Genomic DNA, 22864 nt, shown 5'->3' with positions numbered 1-22864 from the left:
GGATCAAAATACCCAATACTGTCACCTACAGAGGATGACAGGCATCAGGGAATCAACATCCTTATCTTGTTACCTTGATCATAACTTTGCCAATGTGTTTTCCTTGCGCCATGAACCTGAAGGCAGCTTCTACCTCCTCTTTATTGAAGACTGTGGTTTTCAGGGGTTTTACCACACCATCCTTGATGCCTTTTGTTAACAACTTGGATACCACCTCCCACTCTTGGTTTCCTTCCTCAAAGATTGAATCCAGCAGGATTCCATGAAACGCCACATTCTTGAGGAAAAGAGCCATTCCTGGAAAAAGCAACATCGTTACCACCTGGCACCGCTGCCATTTCAAGACAGAATCCATCTTTTTCAGAAACATTTTGTGTGTATATCAACAGCATAAAACTGAGGAGCAAAGCAGTTATTGATTGCTAGCAAACTCATTCTTGCATACACCCTCCAAAGGCTGTATTAGGCTGTTCTCTTACAAGCAGACTCATTTAACAGAAACTCCGCCTACAAGAACTTTGTCAACAGGACAAGCTATGACATGGTATCTATTTGATATTAAAAAGGATGTTATGTAATACAGTGACAGCTGAGTCAGAGGTGACAGAAGAGCCAGAATCCCACGTACATCCTGTCCTTCTACACCAACTCTTCTTCATGGGAAACTTTTACTGATGCTAGATTATTATTATTTAGTTACAATAAAAAGGGAGACTGTCAACATTTGGTACATCCAACCCTTCCACAAACGGTGACAAAAGTGAAACAGATTTTGCAACGGTGCATTTAACACACAGCTTTTACAAGTGTTCCAGCTCTAAGCTTCCCTTGATTTGAAGATTAGTCTGTATTATGATGAATTGTGCCCCATCTTACCAAGCTGGCTGTTGTTTGACAGATCAAATTTGCCTATTTCCAAGAAGCGCCCATGTTGAGAAAGACAACGCAAACTAGCTTGGAGCTTCTCTTCTGCCAAGGAATTTAACACAAGGTTCACACCTGTAATGAAAGGAGAAGAAACTACTTAAGAAACTCACTCTTCTGAGAGCCTACCCATTTTCTATCAAGCTGTTTTGTCTTAAGGCATTACAACTACATAACATCATACAGCTGAGTAAGAAGGAAAAATACTCCCCAAACTAACCTTTCCCATTGGTAGCTCGCAGTATGTGTTGCTCAAAGGTAGTATTCCGGGAGCTGGCAAAGCTATTAGCATCCAGCTGTGGGAACCTTGCTTGGAGATACTCACGTTTCTCAGCAGAGCCTGGAAGAGGAAGGCAAGACATAAGATGACTGAATGACGGCAATACTCTCATGTTAATTCTTCAGTGATAAAATCAAGCGGAAAAGATGTGCAGTCTAAGCAGCCTTTTGCTTCAAAGGTTTCAAGCTCTCAGTGTGTCAAACCTTAGAACAAAAGGTGCTCACGTACAGGATAGAGGAATAACCACAAATAAAGATCAAGTCTTACAGTTGTAAACTAGATCCTACCAGTACTCACCTACAGTAGCAAAAACACGGCAGCCCATGCTCAGAGCAATGGCAATGGCAGCTTGGCCCACACCTCCTGAGCCAGAGTGAATGAGGACACTCTCCCCCTTCTTCATACCACCTCGAACCACCAAAGCATAATAAGCAGTGGCATAAACTACAGGCACTGAAGCTGCTTCTTCCAGAGTCCTAAGAAACAAAGTAAAAGGGAGAAGACATCTTCAGCCTTGGAAAACATAACAGACTCCGTTGATGAAGTTTGCTTTTCACAAATACAGAGGTTTAACCTGCTAAGATGGACCAAAAAGTATAAATGGTTCTCAGTCACAGAGCTGACTGCCACAGTGGCCACACAGTGCTAAAAGCTTTTTCTTCTGCAGGAATATTTTACTAACTCATCAGTAACATATCCAGTACCAAAAACCTTTACTTATCCAGAAGTAGAAAGAGTCAAAAGCACAAGAAATAGATGGAAAAAGCAGTGCAAACCATTGCACAAAACAACACAAAGAACAGTGCTTTAGTCAATCAGATGATTGAGCCAGATCTCACAGCTGCTCATGAGGCCACAGCTTGTATAATTTCCCAGAGTGAGATCAACCCATTGTGCAGCCTTCACGTCAGATCAGGGTTGTCATCAGCCTCAAGCAGCAAGGCAAAGCTCATCCACATACATAATTCAGAACATAGAAGCTAACATACCAGTTTTCAGGCACTTCCCATAGGAACCTCTTGTCACAGTCCACCACTGTAGCCAGCCCTTTTGCTGGCAGCAATCCCATCACTCGCCTTCCAGACAGGTCCCGTCCTGAGAACTCCATGCCCAGCATGCACTGCTGCAACGTCCAGTTACCTACAGGCAGGTAGATGTCTTTTACAAAGACAAACTTCTCTTCTAAAATCCTTTGGTCAAGAGTTTCCTAAAATAACAGCCCCTGAAACCTAGGACCCCAGATAAAGAGCTAGGATTTGTCTATTATGTACACAGATCGTTAGCCACCACAGTTATTTCTCATTAAAAACACCAGCAAAAAAGGACTAAATCTCTTACTCTCTACCCTTGACAACACTGCTTTAGACTCCAGCTTTCATCTGAGAAACTTCATTGAAATATCCTATTCCAAAGTCAATTCTGTTCCTCTTTGGAAATAAATAAGTATTAACTAGAAATGACAAAGACAGAAAAGAGCTTTACAGCAAAACCTTTGTTTCTGTGAGCACCTGTTTAAAGTACAGCCTGATGTCAGTCAAAGGGAAATCCAGTCCTAATCAAGTAACGTGTGTAAGTTTAACTTTCTTTGTTTAAATAGAGCTTTCACAGACATTACACAAATCCTTACAAGATCACAGTCTCCATTTTGTACATGGGAGATCTTACACCTTGCACTTCCTTTCCCTAAAAGCAAAGCATGTCCTGTAGCTGCCAGCTTCCTTAGCTCCAGCTTAGCACATATCCTGCCCACCACTGGAATTTCTATCAAGACATTTCACCTCACACTTGATATCTATGCGATAAGGTTAATAATGTTTCCTCCCAGCAAATGTTCAGTGACTGCCATGTCAGAAGCGGGGCCATAACTGAAGTAGCATTTATAAGTCTTTAATGTATGGTCCTGAAGTAAGGCTATATACTCCCTGTCCTAAAAATGTACTTTCTTGCTAAATAAAACCCAATATATACTTTAGCCAGTGCATAATCAGAATTACTGAAGTTATATGAAGGAATTCTTTCAATGCAATTTTAACCCACCAGGGATAGCATCTGGAGAAAGCTTTCCTGTAGCCAGCATAATGTCTCGGAAATTGAGAGATGCATAGTAGACTTTGCAGAGCTGAATATTTGGATTAGTTGTTTGGAAATGTCGAAGTGGGGAAACAATCCAACGAAGGGAAGAGAGATCTCCACGAGTCAACACATTGACATAGGCGTATTCTGTCAGCTCCTGAGATTGAGCTGCAGAAGGAAGAACAGAAGAACTTTACACACATTGATACAAGCATACAATTTCCAGAACAAAAACTCCTTCTGCTATCCTCTCCTCTATTTGCTCTCCACAAATCCCATTCTTACCCCACAACTCTACCCATGTTTTAAGTACTTTAACCCTCCCCCCAGTATCAGAGCATGCTATTGTTCAGTCTGAGTTGGAACAGAAAGATTTCAAGTTATCCTTTTATTACTATTAGTTTAAAAACGTGAAAAAATAGCTACTCATATTTAAAATCTGTTCCTCTAGGCCCTGTAAGTGATCCCCAAAGTGATACCTTGCTGCAATGGGAGATGCCTGAAGGAACCCCACTTTCCATCACGATACACATTCATCACCAGATCTCTCTGAATGATCTTCTGCATCTCCAGGGAAGAAAGACCAGTGGATGGGACAGTTGATGAAGGGTTCAAGTTGGAAACAAACACACACCTAGAGGGCAGAAGTTGACATTTTGGTTTGTTTTGTTTCAAGCCTGAAAAGAATCTACCAAAAGCATCTGGTCACCGAGTGTGACTTGTGGGCATAATCTCATACCTGATCCTGTGTCCCTCTGATTCCAGGCGGAGGCAGTTCACCATACCCAAAATGCCAGAGTTCCCACAATTGGTGGCAGTCAACCACACAGGCTGCTCTGATGAGTCGGCCAAGATCTCCTATGGGACAAATTTCAGATTGTTTTACATGGAACCACAGAAAGGAAACATCCCTTGTATTCTCAAGGCAGAGATGAATAAGTTGTATTTCAAGCGAGAACTGAACAAACAAGCTTTTTTTTCCCTTCCCTCCCACCACCTCCTTCTCTATCCTTGTAACACTGATTAATTAAATCTCATTAAGAAAGTATAAAGATTTGGAAAGCCAAATATCCCAAACCCAGGAATTCTCACCTTTAAGGAATCAACCCACTTATAATGAGTATCATCTACTGGCAGAAAAATGGGTGTTTTGGCAGGGGACTGTCGTCGACACAGGAAAATAACTGAGCCAAAGAAAGATCTCTTCATTGCAACCAGATTCAATGAGGCCTTGCTGAATAACTCCTCCCACTGTGCCTGTCAGATCAAGTACAACCACAGTTAACAGAAAAGTAAAAAACAAAATCCATTATAACTACAAACCACCATCTGTACTCCATGCTGAGTCTCCCACTTCAACACAAACAACAGCCCATCCATCACCTTCTTCCATTTGCTGACATCCTGGCATCAGCTTTGTACTGCCCCAGCACAAATATGTATTTGATTTACATTAGACTATTTTATTTTGAGTCTAAACTAATCCTTCCTCCCTAAAATATCCCTAGAATGCAGTAGTACAATCGTCCCAAAGCCCTTGCTAGGATACTAGCCTGACAAACAAGCAGACAACCAAAAAACAGTAGTAACCATACAGGATACAGTAGTATCCTACACAGTATTTGAATGTATTCCTTTTATATTTATTTCTACAGAGAACCTCAACATGAAGCAATATCTTAATGTTTATCACAATGAAGCACACAAGCAGTAGACTCCAGACTAACCACTGAGAAAACATTTGAGCTTCCAGGTTGTTTACCTGAGACAGGAAGCTTTGCTTCTGCTGTAGGTCTGGACTTGTAAGAAAACTGACAATTTCTCCAAGAGTTTCCTCTTTAAGAAGGGTGTGCAGCAAAACAAACCCTCCTTCCTTCACTGCAGCTGCTAAGTTAGAGATAATTTCAGCTGTGTTCCCTAGAACACTTGTTGAACAGTTGCACACTGCCAGGTCAGCATTGGTCAGATTCCCAGAGGGGAGGCTAGAGGGATCCCACTGGCTAATGGAGATTCCAGCATCGTGTAGCTCTGTTTCATTAGCTGAAAGAGTTTCAGGGGTGCAGTCAGTGGCAATGTAGTCCAGCTGCAACAGGGGCTGAGTATTCAGTATACTTTGCACACGAGAGAACAGACGCCCACTTCCTGCCAGAGCCTATAAGACAAAGGAGATGGAGAAAGGAAATCAAGATTAAAAATGAACAGTGTTCAGAATTATAATTGGAACAAAAGAAGTAATATTAGGTTATTGGGAGGCCTGAAAACATCAGCTGTGGTCCCATCCCAGGCTTTCAGCTAACCTCCACTATCTTCATCCTGTGACTGTTTGTGTTCTCCTTTGCCACATCCAGGCAAGTCTTCAACTCTGAAGAATCCAGCAAGCCATTGAGAAGGGGATCATCCTGGAGGTGCATCTTCTCCTGAGTCACAATCTGCTCCAGCTCAGAATGTAGGTTCCCGTTCAGTTCCAGACGACAGATTTCAGTAAGGATATGCTGAAGGCCCTTCTGTGTGGTTGGGGACCCCACAGCAGCCCCTTTGGTCTCTAGGCCATGGATAACTAGTTTGACACCGTGCAACGCCATCTTAGCTTGTAATTTCTTAATCAGGCCTGAAGAATAGAATAAAAGAGGAATCACATTTTCAGAAGATACTTTTCCTTTTAGCACATGTCCCCCCCTACTTTAGCTGTACCAGCTGATGAGCAGCACAAGGCACAGCACCTTGTATCACCAGCCTGGTCACAAATACACAGTGCATGCTTCTGCACCTTCTCATAATCACAGATCACACAGCAGCTGCAGCCCCCATACAAGCATGCTAATGCCAAGGCAACCTAAACCACCAAAACTACCCAAAGAAAGGCTCCAGCTAAAAAATGGCAACTAACAGAAAGTCTCTGATGGGTGAGAGCTTTATGCAACTGTGGAGGAATATACTAAGTTTCCACAGATGCTGAAGTCAGAAAATGACTTGCTTTATAAACAGATAAAAAACAACTCATCTTGAATGAGATCAGCAACAAAGATACTTTGACAAAGATACACTTCAGAAGGGAAGGTTCTGCCATCTGACATGCTGACTGATACAGAAGGGTGGATGCCCATGTGTGTCAACTTTACTCCTACTCACATTCTAGAGGTACCTGAGGCAGAAGCAGCTTTCAAGTTTCTAGCAAGCATGCAGAGGTAGGACTCTTCATGAAGTCTTGTACAGAGACCAACACTATTTCTTATATGTTCTAAGTACTGAAGCAGTATGAACAACTTCACTCAAACCTGGCAGGCTGAAAGATTCCTTTAGTGTGAAAACAAACCCCACCCTACCTTTGCAGTGCTCCAGGTAGGCATGAAGCTGGGTACTGGAAGACAAACAGTCACTCTCCATATAGGGAACAAAGGAGAATTTTTCCAGAGTGGGAGGGATCCGCTCCTGTTGTCGCCGTGGTGCCACCGAGGCATGAAGTCCATTGATCTGAACACCTCCTGCTTTGAGGCTATCAAGACAGCGGTCAACAACAACATCAAAAGCTGGAAGACAGGAAATAAATGGAAGTTCGCATCAAACATTCTAAGAATGTTATTCAAAGTGATCATATAAACAGCAGGTGCTACATCAGACTGTTACAGAAGAATCTGTAGAAAAGGCTGGAGAACAAGATGGGCTCCTACAGTCCATCCTACTTATTAGGAAGTCAAACATTCACACACAGCACTTGAAGCAATGGGTAAAAGCCCAAGCACAGAAGATGCTACCTTCTACGTTGTCCTGGTACTGGTACACCTGCTCCTGATGAAGCACAGGGTCAATATACACTGAGCGAATCCTGGTCGGCAAGCGTAGACTGCGTCCAGTCTCAGCTAAGACTATCAAGTGTAGCAGGGTGTCAAGGAAGGTTACCCAGTTTCCATTCCACAGAATTTTCCCTGCACTACCTGCAGAAGAAAAAGGAAAAGCCTGTGACTTCATCCATCAGTAGATGTGGGAGGCTACTGCTTAACTACAGCCTGCTGCATGCACCCAGCATCCCCTGTGAACTCCAATAATAAGTTCTACATAGGAAATAATCACTCCATGAAGCATAGTTAGGTGGATGATTAATACAGACTGAATAAAAAAAGACCAAATATTCCTCACTACACAGTAATTGTGTTCAATCTTTCTTCTACAGAAAATAATTTTACCTTCACTGTTGCATTCCAGAACACCCTGAAAAGTTGGTCCATAGTTATATCCACGAAGATGCAGCTCTTGGTAAACATCTTCCATCAAGAGGCCAGACTTCTCAGTCACGTTTACTTGACTCAGGAAGTCAGCCAGCTGGTTATGAAAGTTCTTCAGAGCATCGCTTTCCAAGAGGGAGATCTTCCCTGATGGGCACAGTGGCAAGAATAAGAATCAACATCCATACATAATGTATTTGAGCAGTCCATGGCATGAACACACTTCTTTCACTTACCACTCACAGCCAAATTCCCATTCCCTGACACTTCAAAGCTGTGAGAAGCAGGCATGAGTCGCACTTCTAGCTGTGTTGATCCTGCAAGAAACATTGAGAAAGATGGTACTGTGAGGTCATTTGTTTCCTCCATCATCCAGCACCATTTCCAGACTCATTCCACACAACAAGGAATAGAGATGGCCAAAAGATGTGCTACTTTACTAGACGAAGAAGTGAATTCATACAGGCATATTGCAGCACCCTCCCTTTTATTCCTTCCCCCATATTCCTCTTCACTTTCTATTTGCATTTTTGCACTTCTTTACATTCCTCTCATTCCAGTTTTGCAGCTGTGTCAGCACCTCTCACTTACCCTTTTTGGGAAGGATAGTTGCTTGATGGATTGTAACGTCTTCAAACATAACAGCTGTTTGCTCCATGACCATGCCAAGAGATCGTGCCAGAGTTCGCCAAGCCAGCACTAAGTACCCAGTTGCTGGGTACAGGACTCTGCCATCAATGCAATGACCAACCAAGTAATGGTCAGGAGATTCAGGACTCACATCTGTGAGAAGAAAAAACAGCAGAAGAAAAAACCATTGAAAACAAAAAATAAAATACCATGCAAACAAGGAGATCATTCCCACTCAACCTCTGTAAGAGATCTTAGTAGTTTCCCAAACATTCCTGCTTGAAAACATTAAGCTCTTAAAACTGAGAATAATTTTTTTCCTAATACCCAATACTGAACCTCTTCTGGTACAACCTGAGGCCACTATCTTTTTTTTTCTATCAGAATTAAAGCAGGAAAAACAAGAACTACTACAGACAAACATACCGATATTGTAGACTGAAGCAGATGCAGAGCCTTTGGAACCTGAGGGAAAGTCTTCAGCTTTTGGAACATCCCAGTCCTGGCTGTGGTCCCATTTGATACATGGAGAAATAAGGGGTGTTCCCACAGGGACAGGGTATTCCACACGTGGGAACAAGTTATTTCCAAGAACGTTTATCCTACAAAGACAAAAAGAATTAAGAAAGTTGGAAGGAAAAAAAAGAATTTTAAGAAGTCTGATCATATTGCTTAAATGTCAGACAGCACTCTTTCTTGGGCTCCCCATCCGAGACATCTCCATGGGTTCCAAGAACAAATACTGCAGCCAGATTTGTAATTCTAACTGTCTACGAGATGCAAAGTTTATTTCTAAGAGCCAGTTCCAGGTTTCCAGGCCTCTGGAATGGGACTTCTCTTTGAAAGGTACCCACCCAGCCCAAACAGTTTCTAACCCAAGGCAATGTTTCTTAAGTGAGCATATAAAATACATAAGGCATAGATGTAAAACCTGTTTTTTCTTCAAGTTTGTTGAAGGAGTATTTCAATATTTGTGAGGACACATATGCTAAAGAGTAGGCTTGAATTCTGATACCCTACTCACCCCTGCTCCCTCAGTCTCCTTACCCAGTTAAATGAATCTTTCCAGTCTGTGTTAGGAAGAACTCCAAGTTATTTTTGTGGTCCTTCTTCATCAAAGGTAGAATAGTGCAAGTTGGCTTCAAAGTTCTCCTCAAGATAGCCTGGTTAAGAGTTCAGCAGACACCAGCAGAAAGCATTACTACTTTGTTTCTGATTTTCCCCCTCCTCCACTAAGAAGAAACTGCTTTCTCACACTATTCCTGCAGTAAGAGCTCTGAAACAGGTGCTAGAATATGCACATTTGGACAGGGAACATCCAGCACAGCACAATACCCTTCCAGGCACCCAAGAAACGGCATGTCTTACAAGGAAGTAATTTAGCAGAATGTCATGAATATCATATATAAGCCTTTCCTTTCTAAACAAACTGCCACTTAGATTCCACACAGAAAGCGTGTTAGTCTTGAATTTTCCCCCTCTGCCCTGCTTTATACATACACTCACTTAACTCAGTCTAAACAACTATGCATTTTCCTTACTGCAGTCTGAAGAGCTAACTATCAGCTATCTGAAACGTACAACAACAAAAGATGGCCACAAATTGAGTGCGTGGCTGGGAAAGTGAGAGTGTGCTGGGATCCACTTATTTATTGTCAAACAAAAACCTCTAAAACTGGGGAAGGTAGAAGGAAGAATATTTTCAGAACTGGAAATACAATCAACCACAAAACCAAACCAAAACAGTATTCCCCAGTTCTTAATCTCCCATCTCTTTCCTTGCAGCAGTATTGATATGGTACTACACTGACATAATCAAATACAGTACCTGTAAAAGAGCATGTGGAGCAATCTCCACTACAACAGCATTCTCTGGAATATGCTTCAGGCCTTCATGGAACAGCACAGGATTCACCAGGTTGTTCACGTGATACTCTGCAGAAGAATTCTTAGCAAGATCACTCTGCCACTGAGATTCAGGGATAGATGTACTGATCCACCGTGCTGAACGAGGTTTAGGGCGTGGAATGACCTGCAGACAGATAAGGAAGAGAGACAGGAGGAAGAGTTACAGGCCACAAGTCAATAGGCAAGACAGGCAAGAGTGAGCAGCCCTCACTCCCCTCTTCTAGGACTTTTTTCTTATCTTGACTCCTGAAGTCATCCTTCAGCTCAAGGTGACAAGATTTCAATTCTTAGGTCTCACAGATGCTCTTTGAGAATTTTCCTTAAGCTCTTGAGGAAAGGAACCCACCTAACTCAATGCAACCAACCCTGAAATGCAGGTAACCCCACCATAAGCACACTGTGATTCAGCAGTATTACCTTCCTCAGTGCACTGAGCAGTGCTGGTGCAATGGATGCCATGTAATAGGAATGAAATGCAACTCCAGCGCTGCGCACTTCCTTTGCAAAGACCCCATCTTTCTTCAGTTTGGCTACGAACTCGGACACAGAATCCTAAGAAGAAAATAAGATAACTAAAAACAACAGCTCACAAGATTTCTGGTGTGTGTTTGAATGGCTGTACTCCCTGTACGCACTTTAATACTTGCCACTCCAGGGTGGTTGTATATGTAATAAGGTTATTGTCCTTTTCCACATCATCATTCATCACTCATATGCCCATGGCTATATGAATATTCAGCAATCTGTAATTACTAGCTTACTGAAGCAGTAACATCCCTTCAGAGAAGTTTGGAGTGTTTAAGCACCACGTCCCCTCCACCACCTTAAACCAGCTTCTCCTTCCAGTCAGCTGAACCTTAACTCAGCTTCATGTTTTCTCCAAGCTAGAACTTCCAAGGTCCCACTCATAGGTGTGGTATGCACCGTATCAGTTCCTTGCTTACCAGAGGCCCCGAAACAGTGACAGTATCCTCAGAGTTGTGACATGCTGGTACCACATTTGGAGGGCAGCGCTGCTTACATTCCTCCCACGTCAGACCTACAGAAGAGGAATTTAGGTCAAAACAAGGATTTTAAGCAGTGAGCCTCATGAGAGAAGGGAATCCTAACTGCACTGAACTCAAGACATCCTCTTTCTACCCAAAAGCGACTCTGCAAAAGCAAAGGATATTAATCTTATGGCTTTAACACACTTTTTATCACTGGGATATTGAACACAAGAAGAGGAGGACAATCTTTGGGCCATTCTTTGGTTAAGGAGAATCAAGATAGAGACCACCCAGGCAAACTCGCATACAGATCCACAGACCCCGATGGGATGCACTCAGAAATGCTGGGGAAGTTGGAAGAAGTGGTGGCCAAACAGCTCTAAGCTGGCTTAAGCTACCTTAACATATGCAGGATCTGGCCATATGTTACAAGTCACAGCAGGAGCTTGAATTCAAGTCTGAACGTGAAAAACACAACCTGCATGCAGCACTCTAAGATCTGTGATAAAATGTATTTAATATTGAGCAAAATAAAGCTGAGTTAGATACTAAGTCCTTCATAGCATTAGTTAAAATAAGAAACCAAGGATTCCAACAAGTAACACAAATTCATTGCATTAGACCTACAACAGTTTCATCTCTGGTGCTTTACCGTTTTTAAATTGGCTACTGCAGCATTATTGTTCCCTATTTTCATGATACAAATAGCCATCTTATTTTTAAGCATTTGGGTCACCATAAAACCACAGAGGACAAACTGATGGGATCAAAGCTCAAGACCCGAACAAACAGTAAGATTTACAGAAACACTGAATACAGTTTGGCCAGGAGAAACCTTCTTTCTAAGCATCAGGAGGTATAAGCAATTGCTAAGGGTATACTTACCAACAGCAGCCATCCCTCCCGGGGGCAATTTGGCCTCTTTCACACATCGGCCTCGCCAGTAAGCAGCAAGAATGGCTTCTTCATGACTTAAGGAATTATCTGCATAGCCACAAGCTAGCTCTCCCACTGAGTGGCCCAAAATCCCATCAGGTTGCAGACCTGCAGCCTTCAGCACATCGATTTGGGCAATCTGCAGGGAAAAGCAGAATTAGTGATTCCAAGCAGGTGTAAGGATACAGACTCTGGACAGACTTTCTTCCTGGCCTCATTGCTTCCTCTCCCCCCCAGCAGTAGCTCCAGCCTCAATTTCAAAGCATCTCAAGATTCATTGTTTGGGCCTTTCCACTAGGAAGCTATTTCAAACAACAGGAGGCTGCCAAAGGCATGTTCATGCAAAGCAAGAGCCAAGCCCAGCTTTTCAGTTCACTTTAAAAGCTCTGTGCCTGGTTTACTACAAGACAATGAATCCCACTTTGACACTCATCCAGAATTAAAGAGACTTCATCTAACATTGTTTAGCTAATTTTTAAAGCAAATTTTAGAAAGCATTTGATAGAACCTTGCTCCTCACACAGACATTTACACAGAAATTCAGACATTCTTTAGTCTCTTAGAGAAACTACCCCCTATCACACACACAGATCTATTTACATCAACATTCCTGCAAGCATCTTGCAAGCAGCAACTCCCAAAACTGTGAAGGGCACAACTCATTCTCCTTGAGATCTCCAGCAAGCATCTACCATTTGCTGAGTGCACAAAACCTCCATTAAGTGGCACAAAACATTACTAATCAGACATGCGAGCAGAATGTGCTCCTGTGCCCATGACCCCTCCCTCCTTCCACCACTCATTTCAGTCTTACCTGTATAGCAGCTAGTCCAACAAATGCATGGACAGTGTCATCAAAGGTGTTCTCATCTGCACGCAGAAGCAGGTCTGAGACCTTCAGTCCTGTGCTCTTCAAAGCCTCATCTGAGCGCAGTATAGACTGGCGAAACAGATCCAATTTCATAAGACTCAGGCCCATACCTTTCCATTGTGTTCCCATACCTGCAGGATAAAACATAAAGAAAGTGTGCTTTGGGAACACTCCATAAGATGGGGTGGACCTCACACACTTGCTTTGGCAGTGAAATAATCCTAGGAATAAAGCACTGCACGTTTCTAAAACCCTCTAAGTTAGGCAATGCGTTTCCATTCTCCTGGACTTCACTGTCATTAGAAGACAGATTGGAAGCATTAGCCTAAACACAGGAAACACAATTCTCCTACCCATATCACAAGACTGTGTGACAGTTCCTTATGCTGAAGAGCAGAAAACAAGATTAGTGCATAAGACCCAACTGCACAAGCTCCATTACTACAGAAGAATGCAGAAACTGTGGCCCTACCTGAGCAGATGTACCAGAGAGGTCTACCAGATGCTTGAACTTGCTGAATCTCTGTTATGTCACTCTCAGTTCCAACTATTGTGTAGCCCCTGTAGGGCATGGAAGATACAGGAATTGCAGAGATATCACTGAGCAGGCTTAGAAATGGACTGCATCCTTCATGTTTCCTGCTTTCTTCAAGTAGTATTTCCACAGCTTCCTGTGTTCTGCCACAAACTTGTACCAGTCTTGGCAAGTTACAAGTCCCTTGAGGCTGGCATTTCTTCTCATTTGGCCTCAAAATAACATGAGCATTAGAACCTCCAAAGCCAAAGGAATTGATGCTGACAAGGCCACCTTTCACTGGTGTGGGCTCACAAACCACCTTCAAGGAGCCATCACGTAAAGCAGGAATATCTGGATTTGGATCATTGAAATGAAGATTTGGAGCCCACAGTCCATGTTCAAGAGAAAGAATGACCTGAAAGACAGAACAGAATACTCTGTGCTCCACTTTTCTTGCAATAGATGTTCTTTTGCTGTTAGTGTTTTTCCACAAATGACTGTGTAGCACACAACAAAGCATCTCCATTTGTGTTTGTACAGAAACCCTTCACAGACCAACAAAGTCACAGTGGTAGTACCTACTTCACCTAAGCAACTTTTAAGGCCATGCAGAGAGTCAGTGGTTAAGTGGTTTTAAGTTTAGCTTCCAGATCCTTCCTAACTAAAAAGCCATGCAGTCCTGCCTGGCCACTAAAAATATCATATCTTCTTTCTCCTCTTTCAGATAACACCACTGTCAATAAAAAGCTATCAAGCAGGGACAGTAGCTAGATCTCTGCTAAGGAGTTTGGAAGCCATGGTTGAGAGATGACTGTCTGCTTCCAGCAGCAGTTAGCAGGTTGGATGCTGACTATCAGTTATTTAAGCTGGTAGCCTCATCCCAAAGAACTCACTTGGCTCCTCACCAACACGAGAGACAGAGGAGACAAAAAGCCCAAGGGATTAACTACTCTTCTGGCACTGAAAACCCCAAACTTTTACCTTTGGTTATTGCAACCTCCTCCCCAAGCACCTTAGCCCTCCATGCTTTCCCTCACAAGCCACGCGTTACCTTGGCTAATGCAGCAAGCCCAGAGGCAGGCTCTGGATGACCCATGTTTGACTTGGTTGATCCAATTAACAGAGGCTCTCTCTCACACTTACAGAAGACATTTACAATGCCATTTACTTCCTGTGGATCTCCAACCTAGCGAGAAAATAATCAGAATGATTAATTCTTTCATAACAAGAAAAAGAGAAAACAAGTGGCAAGAAATGCAAGGGAAGAAAGACCCCAAAACCAAAAAGCTCATGCTGACCTTGGTGCCTGTCCCATGAGCTTCAACATACTCCACATCTCCAGGCTTGATACCACATTCTCTGTACAGAGAACCAACCAGCTGCTGCTGCATCTCTCCAGATGGGAATGTCACACCTAGGACCAAAACTGTCATCAGTTTCTCTCCCCTGTCAGAAGCTTCCCGTTCTGATTTGCACCATTCAATATGTTGGGGCTACCAGGTCCAGAAGAAAGAGATATTTTCCCAAGGTTTTGCAACAAACTCAGTTAGCCTCTTGGGCTCTTAGGAAGAAGAGCCAAAAGAACCAGAAATTGAACTAGACCTATGACTTAGAGTACCACAGGAAGACACCAGCTAACAGAATATGGTACGTTTATTGTGAGCAAAACATTGGAGACTTGGCACCTCCAAGAGTGAGAGAAACAGGACAGCAGTAGAAAAAGAGCCTTCCAGTCATAGTATTTATATTTCTACTATCTGGTCAGATATACCCTGAGGAAAACTATGCCAGCAACAGGACTCCCCTGTTACCACTTTCATTTCCTTACAAAATAGGGTCCTGAACTTCGTATTATCAATGTTGAAAACAAAACAAAAAACCCCAATCAAATGAAAAACTCACTCATCTAATGAACAGAAAACCTACACAAAGACTGCAGACTCAACAGTTCTGTATGTATCTCACTTTCCAGTGACAAAGACTTACCTTGCTCCTTAAAGCCATCAGTGTTACTCCCAGCATTGACTATAGTGGCATAGATGCGTTTAGCCATGGATTTCTTGGTCAAGAGCACAACAACAACAGCTTCAGAGCGACAATATCCATTTCCTGAGAACAGGGACAGAACATGCCATGACTCCGTTCAGTAGTAAAAACACCATGCACTAAGGTCACTCCACTTCTGAACTACTGCTTCAAGTACAATAGATACATTTGCTTAAAAAAAAAATTAAGTCCCAGATTAATGTCCACCTCTCATCACAAAGCGATGAAAGAAAGTCTCCATCTCTGGATGGAAACTTTCCCTCTGGCACAGAAATAAATCATACAATTTCTTTCCTACAGGTAATTTTCTAGGCCTAAGGGAACATGCAACACAGATGAAGTCCATTCAGGTCCCAAGCAGAGCACCCAAGAACAACAACTGGACGAGTTATCTGTGCTGCTACTACAGTATTACATCATAGACTCGGCAATAAACTCATCTCATACTACAAGGTAATGCCTCATGGTAAAGCCTTACCTGAAACATCGAAAGCCTTGCAGGCACCATCAGGACTAAGCATGCCCAGCTTCATGAACTGCACAGAAGTGTTGGGCTTCAGCAGAATGTTGACCCCTCCTACCAGGGCTGCACTGCACTGTCCGTGACGAATTGCTTTATAAGCATTTTCTAGAGCCATGAGACTGGAGGAGCAGGCTGTGTCAATAGTCAAACTTGGTCCTTAGGAAATAAAAAAGAGGATTTTTTTTTAAACCGTTAGTTTTCTAGAATTAATCTCTAAAGACTACAGGATAGGATTGCAGAACAAACACATTAAAAAAGGTATTAAGTAATCAGAACATTACAGGTAATCTTTATACACCAGGGGACAAGATTTACCACTTCTCCTGCTTGCCAGTTAATAAGAGATTTGCATGGGATTAAAAAAAGAAAACAAACCCACAGTTTGGCTTTAGGAGTACCTTTCAAATTTTCTTCTCCATTTCCATCAAACAAAAAGGCATGACAGCATCACGTGGGCAAATGACACCCCTTCCCTATTCACAGCAGTGAAAAAAAAATCACTCCTGCTTCCTCGTACTATCTTGGCCACAATCTCTGCTCTCCAGAGTGACTCCCATCCCTCTGTCTCCAAATCCAAACACACTTCAAGCCACATCTATACCTCCAGCCAATTTCAGGCTGGTGACTCTCCCATTTCTCTCACTTTACTCAGAGTCACCTATTCCAGACACTTTGACTCCAAGCTTGTTGACTTCTACAGTTTGATACCAAATAGCAGCCTAAAGGCAGATTAACGATCTTCTGACATCTTTCAGATGGATCCCAGCTACAACCGTCTTCAAGAGCTTAAGTACAAGGCCTTATAATGAGTCTCAATACAGTTACATCACAGTTTTCACTTCTCACATGCCACTTTACAACAGCTGCAGGCTGGTTTTTCATCCTAAAGGAGTCTGTATCACCGTATCCTGCCACTCCCCCAGAGAAACAGTTGTACAACCATGCTGAAATTGCAGTTGCTCATCAGCAAGTATTGACAGGTCTGGGGGCACTTACCTGTAAAATCATAAAAGTATGAAATCCTGTTGGCAAGCATAGCACGCTGGCAGCCGGTCATACTGTATCCCAAAAGCTCCTCTGGATCTTGGCTAAGGGCTTCAGCAGCTTCTGAGCCACTTGCACCAACCCATACACCCGTGTCAGTGCCACGGAGGGTAACTGGATTAATGCCTGCAGGGATATTGGAAAGGAGATTACATCTGACAAATTCTTTGTGAGGGGAAAACTGGGGAGATATCAGGTACAGGTGGCACCAAGTAATGAAATACAGCCTTATACTGTCCCTTTCAGGCAGGCCTGCAGCATTGTTCTCTTGCTCATAGGTACCTTTCTACCTGCTTCAGCACCAGACCTTCTGCAGAGCTCCTGCTTGTCCAATCTGCTTATTACAACAGTCCACCAGAACTTTGCTATTGGCCAAAACATACTGTGGCCTGTATGTGTATATATGCATATATATGAGATAGAGAGCTTTTCAACTTAGATGGGCATTGCTAGAGTCTTACGTAGAAGTGTATAACTATGAGTAAGTGTTGATCAAAGAAGCTAAAAATCAAGCTTCTACATGAAGAAAAGTAGACAGAAAGTGAGAAAGCTGCTTGTCTTGAGCATACAATACCTATCTCTGTACACAAGTAAAGCCCAGATGCAGCATATAAGAAAGAAAAATTCTTGGGCACAAAAGCCTGTAAGTTGGAACAAGAAATAACTATGCTCTAAAAAGCTACATGGAAAACTTAACTTGCACCAATCTCTGCTTTTTCTTTTCTGTGCTGCAGGAGTCCTGTAGACAAGCAGATTATTTAAGCCTTGGGACTGAGGCTCAGCAGTAGAGCAGGAAGTGTTAATTTGTCATTAACGGTGAGCCGGTTACAACTTTTTCCATGTCTTCTTATGTTCAGACATGAAACTAATTAACACAAAGAATTAACTTCTTGGCTCTGTGGGCACGTAACTAAAAAGCTTAAGGCTTTGGCAGTGAGAGAAAGGAGGTTTCTTGCTTCTGGAAGCACAACTCCCAGCAAACCTTCTGCAGACCATGGATAAGAATTCTCGTGGAGTCAGCTTTCCTCTGCTCTAGTTATCCCTTGTGCCTTTAACAAAGGAATCTGTTACAGAAAACTACAGTAGAGCCAGAGTGTAGGGACAGCAACATACGAAAAGCTCTCGTGCTGTTGAATGTTTAAGTGTTTCTGTAGTCATGGTTCCACTGTATGAGATCGGGAGACATTTTTTGCAGATTTCCTAGTTCAAGCTCTGGAGAAAATGGCTTTTGTTCTAAACCTTGTCCCAGTTCTTTGTCTCCTCTCTATTGTGAGCGCTTTCTCTCATTAGTGATCTCATCACACAGGTGCATGTCTGCTGCCTAGAAGCAATACAGCACACTTTCTCTTCTTCAGTCATCCATCTGCTTACCTCCATCCAAAATTGCTTCATACGAAACTTCCAACAACAAGCGAAGCTGAGGATCCATTGTATGAGCTTGTTTGGGATGGACTCCAAAGAAGGAGGCATCAAATTTTGTTATGTCCTTGAGCTTTCCATTTCTTTTGGGCAGTCCATAAATTCCTGAGAAGAAGAATTTGACACCACATCAAAGATTGCATCAATTTGGAGGCAGCTTCCAGCTGAGACAGAGCATGGGATGACCACAGTTGGATTCTTAATTACACATGAAACATTAGTTTCTAACTGAAGCTGGAAATTAAAACACTGCATTAACAAAAACAACTGTGATTTTTAAAGGCTGCTCTGGATATGGCAGCAAAAGGCACCTATCTGATAATAAGCATTTGAACTTGGATGAGATATGCCAAGCACACAGGCTGACTGGTGTTTCCTGTTAGAATAAAAACAAAGGCTACTTTTCACTTCTGCATATCACCAGCTTGATTTCAGAAGGATAATCAGACAGAAAATGTTCTAAAAAGCCACAGGTCACAGACATGGAGTCCCTCAGCTACTCCCAAACCCAGAAAAAGAGCAGAGAAGTCTCATTGCCACAGCTGCCAGTAGCTGGCCCAGGAATCACACTGCACAGCTGCTCTGCCAGAAGCATGCTTCTTCCTGGAAGCAAACTACATGTTATTTACTAGCCGTGACTGTGGGATGTGACTATAAGACTTCCATAGAAGTATTTTGTTCCTGGATTCCTTGGTCACATATCTGAAGTGAATTAAAACGCTCCAGCAGGGCTTTGCATCCAATTAATCTTTTCCTTTCACGAAATAATTCCTCTGAAAAGCTCTGAGCTCCAAAAGGGAAGACAACAAGCACCCACCTGGTTTCCACCTCCGATCGTCCTCTGTGACCATATCGACTCCATTCAGCAGGTTCTCCCAAAACTCTTGCAAGTTCTCAGATTCCGGCAGCTTTCCTGCTATGCCTGCAATCACCACGTCTTCCATCTCTGAACTTCTCCCTGTTACTGAGATCCAAGAAAGCAGTAAGACTCGCAGGACTTCACACAGAAAAAGAATTAGCTTTCCTGCCTTCCTAACGTGTTGTGACAAACAAGTGGATCGGTGGGAGGTAACACCCACACAGAAACAGCCCGTGGAGCCTCTAGGACAAAAAGATATCCCAAAGAATCAAACACACTGTTGGATTTGTGAGGACTGTGGGGATGAGAGAACTGAAGGAGCGCTGGGCTCTGAGGACCAGCAGCTCCTACGGGAATAGATCTATCTCTAAAGGAGCAGCTCTGCCTTTGGTAAAGTCAGCAGAGAAGAAAGATTAACATGCTGGAGCAGAGGTGGGTGGGGAAATTATGAAATCCATATAGTAAAATACATAATTACAAGGCAAACCTTGCAAGCAGCAAAACAAGTTCTACAATCATTCCAAAGTGAAATACTAACTTAAGAATCAATAACCAAAAAGCCTGGTTGAGGAAACAGCAAAAAAGAAAATCAGATGAAGAAAACACAAAGATTCCAATGCACTGTTTTAAATACCTGCCATGAGAAGTTTTATATGCAAAACATTTCAGAGAGCACTGAGCTCTTTGCTGCTGCACTTAGGAAAGTGCCTGGGACAGAGAGGGCAGCTTTAAAACAAGCACTGGCAGCAAGGGCCTGGATTCTGTATTAGGGAATACCTTAGTAATAGTCACAAGGAATATGCATTCTGAAAGCCCATCTTGTACAACACAGGAGAGCACCACTCTGCACAACCAACCATCCATTGAATGGCTTGAGTTCAAAGGGACCCCAAAAGGCCACCTGGTCCGACCTCCTGCAGTGAGCAGGGACACCCCCAGCTCCATCAGAGCCCCATCCAGATCACAGCACCAACCGAGAGCTCACAGCACAGTCAACGTACACAACTTACGCTGCATTACATTAAAAATGCATTAACTAAGCATAAAGGAGGCGAGTTAACCTGATGTTCCAGTTAAGCTCACATTATAGTTAGCAGACCCTACGTAGACAAGTGAGATGCATATCTGTTTTTCTCTACGTACACACGTGGTTGCATGAACAACAGACGTAGTAAGCATTTACAAGACTTCCTTAAACCCTTCTGCTAAATAGAGGAAGATATCCTCCAGAGCAGACAAGCAGGATTATTAAGAACTAAAATACACAATGAAAACTGGGTGCTGTAAGTCTGCTTTAATAGTTCTGATGGAAATGCTTCACGATGGAAGACCTGATGCTGGATTTCTGGTGCAGATCACGCTCCATAGGGCCATGCAGGCACTTCCCAGCTGGGGCTGGATCTGCTTCCCTATAGAACAGCATCACTGGGTGCTCTGAGATAAGTGCTTGGATGGGTAAAATAGGCCTCGCACGGCTCACAGCATCACACCTGCCTGGTGACCCCACAGCCCTTTTCTTCACCCAGCCTTTATGGCAGTACAGCACACACACCATCCTTTGCTGGATCCCTCATACTCCTCTTTCCCTCGGTGCTTATCTCCATCCACATCTGTGGAGTAACTGTGGAATTATGCAACACTGTGAGGCAGAAGAGCTGTTACCTCACCCAGCCCACTCCTCCTGGGAGCAAAACCCAAAGTGCTCTCCAAAGGACATCTGGGATTTCTCAGCCTTGCGTTAAATACTGCAGACAACACAATTTCCATTCACTTCAGAAGGGGAACAGTAAAGACCAAATGCTTAACAGCCTTAATGGGAGAATACACCCCAAAAGTAAAGCCAGTTGTACCAAGCCCAGCCTGCTCTGCTCTCCCCACACAAAGCTTTATTGGGTTGGGGTCACCACCATGCTTGGGAGACTCAACAGAAGCCCACAGTTCTGCCATACACACAGCAGTTCTGCAGAGAAATAATGGATCTGGGCACGGATCTTACAGGCCAGGTGTGATACAAGAACCACACGCAGTGATAACAGCTCAGTCCTACACCTCACCTGATGTCCAAGGGAAGAAATGCTGCATTTCAGATGACTGAAGCTTCCCATCTGGGATTGCCCCTTCCCCCAGAGCATCAGAAAAGCTCCATCCTTACATACAGCCAACCCCAACACAGCGCTGCTCTGACACAGAAATGGAACCCACTGTCAAAGCCCTTTTTGCCAGCACAGTTGAGCAAAACTGTGTCAGAGGCAGCAAAAAAATAAGATGCTGCGGTAATCAAAAATGCAGAATAAAGGCCAAGAAGTTAATTTTAGCTGGGTAAATGGGCAATAAGAGCCACAACATAAGGATTTATGTCCAGTCCTCTGTGTATGAAGAGCTTCAGATGCCCGGTGGGATAACATACAAGTTACAGAGCCAGCGGCACCCAGTCGAGGTGGCTTAATGCAGAAAAGCAGTGGGAAGAGCAGGAATCACAAATGAAGCAATCCTTGATTAAACAGTGAGTCAAGCAGATGTTACAGCTACCCATGATGTCCTTGGACTTCTTTCATGAGCAGGTGTGCCACGTTAATGTCTGACACTGCCCCCGGATGGCACATTGCGGTGCTTCCATATACCCAATGCTCACCCTTCTCTGTGGATCCCTGTTAGATGACACACAGTACACAGTGCTTGAAGCCACCGGCAGCCAGGAAAGACAATTCTTTCTACAGCTGTTTCAGAGGTGATTTGATATCAGGAAATACACATAAGGAATTGTTCCCATTACATTTGGCAAGCAAGGCAAACAGCAATGGGTCGGGGAAGGAGACAGAGAAAGACTGAGCTATAAGTGGGACCCTCCAGTTCCTTAAGGCTGTGTTTTGTTGGACCCCAGCACCCACCTTCTCGTTTTCCCCGTGGTTTCCATAGATCAAACACCGAAGCCTTGAACGTACCAGCAGTAACCTCGTTTAGCCATAAACTATCACCTCACTGGATTTACACAATATCTTTTCTTGCAACGATATTGCGTTGCTGACTCATTCCGTTTGAGACTAGTAATAACTAACCATCCCTTCTGGTGTTATTGACTAGTAACAGCTTTCATCATTGTACACTCGTGCTCTGGTTATCTGCCTCCCACATTGGCTGCCTGACAAGGTGGGCTTGTCCCAGTGCTCTAATCCAAGAAGAAAAGAGTGAATCGTCGTTACCACCATCTCTTGCAGCTCCACAGACTGCAGGAGAGCACAGCTCCATTTCCAACCTGCACCCAACTCAATCTCCAAAGAGAACAGTTTGCTTGTTCTGCTCTACCTACGCTCACCTGAAGTTAAGTAAGGGTGGTTGGAAGGGAGGAAGAAAGCAGAGAGACAACAAAAGAAGAGCTCCCAAATCCTGTTTTGCTGTCACTGTGGTGTAACAGAATCCTCATCATCACTTTTGTGCCACTAACTCTGGTCTGCTCCTTCAGCACAGACAGCAACCAAAGGTTTGCTTCCTAAGCTCCTAAACCTGACTGCATCCTAACCCAGCTCCCCTCATCTCCAAATACCGTTCATAAAAGGTACAATTAAAAGCACCATCTCACAGCAGCATCTCCTGCAGGGAGCTGTAAGGCCCGTCTCCAAAAATAAAA

The 22864-nt window shown here is 43.3% G+C and overlaps 1 protein-coding gene across 1 annotated transcript in view; it reads right to left on the bottom strand.

The window, feature by feature from the left end:
- The window catches only part of FASN (fatty acid synthase), a 34439-nt gene that overhangs the window by 10143 nt on the left and 1432 nt on the right, over positions 1-22864 (bottom strand). Inside the window, exons 2-32 of the mRNA XM_015879647.2 lie at positions 19198-19344; positions 18333-18485; positions 16914-17087; positions 15873-16073; positions 15335-15457; positions 14647-14762; positions 14400-14534; positions 13304-13763; positions 12775-12962; positions 11910-12099; positions 10980-11074; positions 10453-10587; positions 9956-10159; positions 9175-9290; positions 8554-8729; positions 8089-8280; positions 7734-7814; positions 7459-7644; positions 7030-7209; positions 6601-6804; positions 5575-5885; positions 5040-5429; positions 4370-4534; positions 4017-4135; positions 3757-3911; positions 3242-3445; positions 2194-2344; positions 1502-1680; positions 1145-1264; positions 877-999; positions 74-297 (exon numbers count right to left, since the gene is read on the bottom strand). Coding sequence (XP_015735133.1) covers positions 74-297; positions 877-999; positions 1145-1264; positions 1502-1680; positions 2194-2344; positions 3242-3445; positions 3757-3911; positions 4017-4135; positions 4370-4534; positions 5040-5429; positions 5575-5885; positions 6601-6804; positions 7030-7209; positions 7459-7644; positions 7734-7814; positions 8089-8280; positions 8554-8729; positions 9175-9290; positions 9956-10159; positions 10453-10587; positions 10980-11074; positions 11910-12099; positions 12775-12962; positions 13304-13763; positions 14400-14534; positions 14647-14762; positions 15335-15457; positions 15873-16073; positions 16914-17087; positions 18333-18485; positions 19198-19324 — 5577 coding nt within the window. The 5' untranslated portion in view covers positions 19325-19344. The remainder of the gene's footprint in view (positions 1-73; positions 298-876; positions 1000-1144; positions 1265-1501; positions 1681-2193; positions 2345-3241; positions 3446-3756; positions 3912-4016; positions 4136-4369; positions 4535-5039; positions 5430-5574; positions 5886-6600; positions 6805-7029; positions 7210-7458; positions 7645-7733; positions 7815-8088; positions 8281-8553; positions 8730-9174; positions 9291-9955; positions 10160-10452; positions 10588-10979; positions 11075-11909; positions 12100-12774; positions 12963-13303; positions 13764-14399; positions 14535-14646; positions 14763-15334; positions 15458-15872; positions 16074-16913; positions 17088-18332; positions 18486-19197; positions 19345-22864) is intronic.

Source organism: Coturnix japonica, chromosome 18 (genome assembly GCF_001577835.2).
Source record: "Coturnix japonica isolate 7356 chromosome 18, Coturnix japonica 2.1, whole genome shotgun sequence".
Taxonomy (NCBI): Eukaryota; Metazoa; Chordata; class Aves; order Galliformes; family Phasianidae; genus Coturnix; species Coturnix japonica.
Note: the sequence above shows the minus strand (reverse complement) of the source record. Positions and strands in the feature narration are given on the sequence as shown.